The sequence below is a fragment of the Penaeus vannamei genome, chromosome 20 (genome assembly GCF_042767895.1).
Source record: "Penaeus vannamei isolate JL-2024 chromosome 20, ASM4276789v1, whole genome shotgun sequence".
Taxonomy (NCBI): domain Eukaryota; kingdom Metazoa; phylum Arthropoda; class Malacostraca; order Decapoda; family Penaeidae; genus Penaeus; species Penaeus vannamei.
The window spans coordinates 7,756,217-7,763,716 of NC_091568.1; the positions used below are offsets into that span (position 1 = coordinate 7,756,217).

The window sequence follows — 7,500 nt, forward strand, 5'->3', positions numbered from 1 at the left end:
TTATTATTATCCTTGCTATTATGATTACCAGTGTTATAATGATAATGGTTATCACTATTATCATTATAATTATCCTTCTTATCATAATTCTTCTTCTTTTTCTTCTCCTTATTTTTATCATTATCATTATCATTATTTTATTTTTCTATTATCATTATCATCATTATCAATATTATTATTGGAAGAAAAACCCACAATGTACAAACTAGATTTATTGATGAAAGTGAGACAACAGTTTCGGAATCGTCCTCGATTCCATCTTCGGGTATTATTATTGTTATCATTGATATTATCATTGCTGTCGTTATTATTTTCATTATTGTTCTTATTTTCATCATTATCACCATAATTAATGTTATCATATTTGTTGTCATTATTATCTTTATTATTACTATTGTTATTATCATTATCAATACAATCTTCAAAAAAGACAAAAAAAAAAAAAATTAACAGAATAAGATTAAAAATATAGAAAATAAAAAAACAAAAAAGATGCTCATTTGACCCCGCGTTTTCCCTCCAAAAAAAAACCCGCCATATTTCATCCCGACTTTTGAATTCCCGCCTTCGAACGCGCGAGAGCCGAGCAGTTCTCTTCGTAAATGTAAATATAATAACGACTTTGGAGCCCATAAATATATCTTGGTAACTTCTTCTCTGTGATATTTCCGATTTCAAAGTAGTTTTGGGCGAGGGGGATGGGGGAGAAGGGGAGAAGGAGAGAAAGATGGGGAGGGGGAGAGATGTAGGTACCGAAACGGACGAGGTAAAGTGACAAAGAGAGTGAGAGCGAGAGAAAAGGGGAAAGGAGAAAGACAGATAGATAGATAGAGGGAGTAAGAAAGGGAGAGAGAGAGAGAGAGAGAAAGAAAGAGAGAGAGAGAGAGAAAGAGAGAGAGAGAGAGAGAGAGAGAGAGAGAGAGAGAGAGAGAGAGAGAGAGAGAGAGAGAGAGAGAGAGAATGACATACAGAAAGACATAGACCCAGAGTATAAAAAACAGCAATCAAAATAATAGGTAGAAAAACAATGAATCTGAGGAAAAGAAAAAAAAGAAAGAATAAAAGAAAGAAAGATGGTTCAAGTGGATTATGTAAATTAACTTTTTTTTTATATATAAGCTCCATTACTTTGGCTCTCTGATGGTGGGGATTGGATGGGGGGGATAGCTAACAAGAGAGAGGAGGAGGAGAGAGGGGGAGGGGGGGGGGGGGGGAGGGGAGGGGGGAGAAAGGGAGAGGGGGCTGAGAGGTGCATGTGCGATCTCCCCCTCACCCCCCCTCCACACCTCCCCACCCCCCCTTCATTCTAGCAGTGATCTATGGAACAATTTTGCTTTTCGTGAGATCTCGGGACTACAGACTTTATAGTCGGGGTGGGGTGGGGGGTGGGGGTAGGGGAGGGAAGGAAATAGATTTGAGTAAGAGAGGGGTAGGGAGGAGTGTGAGGGGGGGGTAAGAGAGGTGGAGAGGAGATGGGTGGGTGTGGAGGGGGGAAGAATGAGGGGAGAAGGAGGGGAGGAAGAAGGTAGAGAGGTGTGGGGAAAGGGTGGGGAGGAGAGGGAGGGGAGAACAAAGAGGTGAGGGGAAGAGGGGGTGAGGGGAGAGGGGAGGGAAAGAGTGGCAGAGGGGAGAGGGAGGGGAAGAGTGGATGAGGGGAGAGGGAGGGAGAGGAGGGGGGGAGCAAAGAGGTGAAGGAAAGAGAGGGCGAGGAGAGAGAGAAAGATGAATGGGAATAAAGAGATAAAGGGGAAAAATGAGGAGAGAGGAAGGGGTGAGGGAGAGCAAAGAGGTGAGGGGAAAAGAAGAAGGGGAAGTTAAGAGGCAAGCGAATTAAGGGAGATTACACGTCTCTCCCCCAAACATTGTGATTAAATTGATCCTCAGACCGAGAAGGGAGAGAGTCGGTAGGGGTAACTATGGAATTTGTCTCCCATAACCATTTACATAATCATTTATCTATTAGTCCCTCCTTTCTCTCCCTCTTTCTCTTGGGTATACATGTGTGTGCCGGTTTAAGGCTCTGTCTATCTGTCTATCTCTCTCTATTTCTTAATTTCTTTCTTGTGTTTTTCTTTATCTCGTTCCTTCTCTCTCTTCCTTTCTTTCTTTCTTTTTTCTTTCTTTCTTTCTTTCTCTCTCTCTCTCTCTCTCTCTCTCTCTCTCTCTCTCTCTCTCTCTCTCTCTCTCTCTCTCTCTCTCTGTTTTATTTCTCGTTTTTTCGTTTTTTGTTCCGTTTTCGGTATATTTCGTTCTCGTTTTTTTTCATTTTTTAAATTTTTGTTCCGTTTTTCGGTATATTTCGTTCTGTTTTTTCTCGTTTTTTGTTTCGTTTTTCGGTATATTTCGTTCTCGATTTTCGCTTTTTGTTTTGTTTTCATTCTCGGTTTTCGTTTGGTCACGCCCCTCCTCAAATTATCCTATTCAAAAAAAAGATACCTCCTTTTTTTCATTTTTTCACTTTCTTATCATTTCACTTATCTTTTTCCACTTTATTTTTTTTCACTCTCTCATTTTTTCTTCGCCTTTAATTGCAATAGCTATAAAGAGTAATATAATAGTAACATTATTAACAACAACCCCCCCCCTTCCTTCATGATCTCCTAAAAAGTTAAAATTTAAAAAATCCGCCAAAAAAGGAAGGGTCGCGAGCACATTAATTTTTTGTATTTTTATTTCATTTGATTTATCGATCTATTTATGTACATATCTAGTTATTCATTAATTGATTTATTCATTATCATTGTTATTATTATTATTATCATTATTATTATTATTATTATTAATATTATCATCATTATTATTATTATTATTATTATTATTATTATTATTATTATTATTATTATTATTATTATTATTATTATTATTATTATTATTATTATTATTATTATCATTATTATTATTGTTATTATCATTACTACTTTTATCATTAATTCATTATCATTATCGTTATCATTATTATTGTTATCATTATCATTATCATATCATTGTTATTATTATTATTATTATTATTATTATTATTATTATTATTATTATTATTATTATTATCATCATTATCATTATTATTATCACTATTACTACTACTATCCTTATCATCATTATTACAAATATCCTATCATCAATATCATTATCATTATTTAACAATAGATGGCGTTTTATGCCAGATTCGCCTTTGGTCGGATGGCACCGGAAAGGAGGGAGGGGGGGAGGGAGGGGAAGGAGGAGGGGAGGGAAGGGAGGGAGAGGGGGAGGGAGGGGAGGGAGAGGGGAGGGAGGGGAGGGATAAGGGGAGGGAGGAAAGGGAGGGAGAGGGAGGAGAGGAAGAGGGGGAGGGAGGAGGAGGGAGAGGGAGGGAGGGGAGGGAGAGGGGAGGGAGAGGGAGAGGGAGAGGGGAGGGAGAGGGGGATGGAGGGAGGAGGGAGGAGAGGGAGATGGAGAGGGAGGGAGGGGAGGTAGAGGGGGGAGAGGGAGGGAGGAGTGAGAGGGGGAGGGGAGGAATGGACAACTGGTGCCTAGTGGCTCAGCTGGGTGGGTGCCAGTGTTAGGGTGCCAGTGTGAGGGTCGCGATGAAATGGAAGGGAAAGAGGAAGTCATTTTTTTCCTTTTGAGGGAGGGAGGGAGGAGGGAGGGAGGGATAGAAGGAGGAGGAGGAAGAGGGGAAGGAGGAGGGAGTTAGGGAGAGAGGAAGGAGCAAGTTAGGGAGGCAGGGAAGTAGGGGTGTTTTTTGAATGAGGGAGGGAGGAGGGCGGGGGAAGGAGGAGGAGGAAGAGGGGAAGGAGGAGGGAGTTAGGGAGAGAGGAAGGGAAGAAGAGAGTAGCAGGGCAGTAGGGGTGTTTTTTGAATGAGGGAGGGAGGGAGGGAGGGAGGGAGGTAGGAAGTAAGGGAAGGAGGGGGGAGGGGCGGACGGACGGAGGGAGGAAGAGAAAGAGGGAGAGTGGACGGGTAACAGGGAAGGAGGACGGGAAAGAGAGAAGGAGGGAGAGAGGAAGGGGGGAGGGAGAAAATGAAGGGTAGAAAAGGGTAGGAAGGGAGACTAAAAACAACAGCAACAAGAAACACGGTAATCATCAGCTGAAAAAAACACCACCAGTACAAAAAAAAGTGACAACAAAACACACCCTCACTCTCACCTCCAACAAACACCCTCACTCTCACCTCCAACAAAACACACCCTCACTCTCACCTCCAACAAAACATACCCTCACTCTCACCTCCAACAAAACACACCCTCACTCTCACCTCCAACAAAACATACCCTCACTCTCCCCTCCAACAAAAAACACCCTCACTCCTCCAACAAAACACACCCTCACTCTCACCTCCAACAAACACCCTCACTCTCACCTCCAACAAAACACACCCTCACTCTCACCTCCAACAAAACATACCCTCACTCTCACCTCCAACAAAACACACCCTCACTCTCACCTCCAACATCACTCACCTCCAACAAAACACACCCTCACCACCTCCAACAAAACGTCTCTCACTACCCTCCAACAAACACACCTCACTTCACTCTCCAACAAACACACCTCACTCTCACCCCTCCAACAAATTCACACACCCTCACTCTCACCTCCAACAAAACACACCCTCACTCTCACCTCCAACAAAACACACCCTCACTCTCACCTCCAACAAAACACACCCTCACTCTCACCTCCAACAAATTACACACCCTCACTCTCACCTCCTCCAACAAACACACACCTCACTCACCTCCAACGAAAACACACCCTCACTCACCTCCAAAATTACACACCCTCACTCTCCTCCAACAAACACACACTCACTCACCCTCCAAAATTACACACCCTCACTCTCCCTCCAACAAAAACACACCCTCACTCTCACCTCCTCCAACAAAACAGATCACCTCACTCTCACCTCCAACAAAATCACACACCCTCACTCTCACCTCCTCCAACAAAACACATGGTCCTCACTCTCTGGTCTCTAATAAATATTGATCTTCACTTCCCACTCACCTTCCAACACCTCTCTCTCCCCCATCCCACCCCTCCCACCAAAAACAGAAAATCAACCATGTTACTCACACAGCTCCGTGATAATCTTCCTTTTAATGAGCTCGATCCCACTCTTCATGTAGGAGTGGACGTTCATGCAGGACCAGTAGAACGTCTTGAGCTTCCACTCGATGCTGTTCACGTCCTGCGGCTCGTCCATCGTGTCCAGCAGCTCGCGCATCTCGGCCAGCGCTGCGGAGGGGAGGTCAGGAGGGGTCAGATGAGGTCAACTTGCTTTAAATGAAGGTGTAGAATATATTTTGAAAGAGAGATAGACAAGTTCAGTTCATCGTGTGCAGCATCTTGCGCACCTCCGCTAGCGCTGCGGATATATTTTGAAAGAGAGAGAGACAAGTTCAGTCCATCGTGTCCAGCAGCTCGCGCATCTCGGCCAGCGCTGCGGAGGGGAGGTCAGGAGGGGTTAGATGAGGTCAAGTTGCTTTAAATGAAGGTGTAGGATATATTTTGAAAGAGAGAGAGACAAGTTCAGTCCATCGTGTCCAGCAGCTCGCGCATCTCGGCCAGCGCTGCGGAGGGGAGGTCAGGAGGGGTTAGATGAGGTCAACTTGCTTTAAATGAGGGGAGGTCAAGGTAGAAGTAGGATTTATTGAGAGAGAGAGAGAGAGAGAGAGAGAGAGAGAGAGAGAGAGAGAGAGAGAGAGAGAGAGAGAGAGAGAGAGAGAGAGAGAGAGAGGGAGAGAGAGAGACAAATTCAGAACATTGTATACTGCAGATCGGGCATCTCCGTCAACTTTGTGGAGAAAAGGTCAGGGTCAAGCGAGGTCAACTTGTTATGAGAACGAGGTCAGGTCATGATAGAGGCAAGATTTATATTGAGAGAGACAAGTTCGGAACACTGTTGACTGCATCTCGCGCATCTTCCTGAAGAAAGGTCAGGGTCAAAAAAGGTCAACTTGCTGTGGGGACGAGGTCATGTAAAGATTTGACCCATATTTACATCGCTTGAAAAAGAAACAGTCACGAGGTTATGCGAGGTCAACTTGGTATGGGAATGAGGTCAAGTCAAGAGAGAAGTTACGTGGCACATGGCAAGGAAGGGTGAAGCGAGGTCAAATTGCCATGGAAACGAGGGCAGGTCAAGACAGAAGCAAGATTGATCAAGCCAGTGACAGTGCCCGCATCTTTCCGCCAGTTCTACGGAAGAAGGTCAATCGAAATCTAAGCGAGGTCAAAATGCTACGGGAACAAGGTCAAGTCAAGATATAAACAATATCCATTTAAAGTGAAACAGATTGCATACACAGTTCCCTTCAGGTCACGCCTCTCCTCCAGCTCTGCAGAAGAGGTCAGCGCAAAGAAGGGTCAAACAAGGTCAAATTTGCAAGGTTTATTCAATTGAGGAAAAAGGTCAAACTAAAAGAAGGGAAGAGAACTTAACCTGGTGTGAAAAAATCGAGAGCATTCGAAAAGAGATAAAAGTTAGACAGAGGGATAATGATAATGATAACAATGATAAAAATTGGTAAAAGTAATGAAGAAGAATATGATGATAATGGTAACGGTAGCAATAATGACAATGTTAATAATAATGATAATGTTATTATAATTAATAATAATAATAGTTATAATAAAAATTAGAATAATTATAATAACAATGCTATCAATATAGCAATATAAATATAGATAATAATGGTACTACTACTACTACTAATACTGCTACTACTAAAAATCATACTGATTATCACTATCATCTTTATTATCATTACTATAATAAGAATAATCTCAACTCCCCCACCCTAACTCCTCCCAGGTACCCCTCCCTCTCTCCCTTACCCTCCCTCCCTCCTTTCTTCCCTTGCCCCTCCCTCCCTTCCTCCTCCCTCCTTCCCTCCCTTCCCTCCCTTCTCCTTCCCCTCCATCCCTCCCTTCCTCCTCCGTCCTTTCCTCTTCCTTCCTCCTCCCTCCTTCCTTCTTTCTTCCTTCCTCCTCCGTCCCTTTCCTCCTCCCTCTCTCCTTCCCTCCCTTCCTCCCTCCTTCCTTCCTCCCTTCCTTCCTTCCTGCCTCCGTCACTCTCTCCATCCATTCTCTCTCCCTCCTTCCTTCCTTCCCTTCCTCCTTCCCTCCCTCCTCCCTCCCTTCCTCCTCCCTCCTTCCCTCCCTCTCCCCCCTTCTTCCCATTCCTCCCTCCCTCCCTCCCCTTCCCCCTGCTCTCCCTTCCTTCCCCTTCCCTCCTTCCTCCCTCCCTTCCCTCCTTTCCCTCTCCTCCTTTTCCCTCCCCATCCATCCTCCTCCTACTCCCTCCTTCCTCCTCCTCCCTCCTTCCCTCCTCCCATCTCCTCCCTCCCTCCCATTTCTCCTCCTCCTTCTTCCCTTTTGATTCCCCCATCCCCCTCCCTCTGAAACAAACAAACAAACAAAAATCCACAGCGACACATCTTAAGGATTCGAACATCTTGACCCTTAAAGACCATTAAGACGACCTCTATCGCCTCCTCTTGCCCCTAAATCACAT

General features: G+C 44.3%; 1 protein-coding gene across 2 annotated transcripts in view; it reads right to left on the bottom strand.

The window, feature by feature from the left end:
* The window catches only part of LOC113828943 (endothelin-converting enzyme 2), a 455,139-nt gene that overhangs the window by 119,178 nt on the left and 328,461 nt on the right, over window positions 1-7,500 (bottom strand). For both annotated transcript variants that reach the window (XM_070134970.1, XM_070134969.1), the window contains exon 3: window positions 5,058-5,219. In XM_070134970.1, coding sequence (XP_069991071.1) covers window positions 5,058-5,219 — 162 coding nt within the window. The remainder of the gene's footprint in view (window positions 1-5,057; window positions 5,220-7,500) is intronic.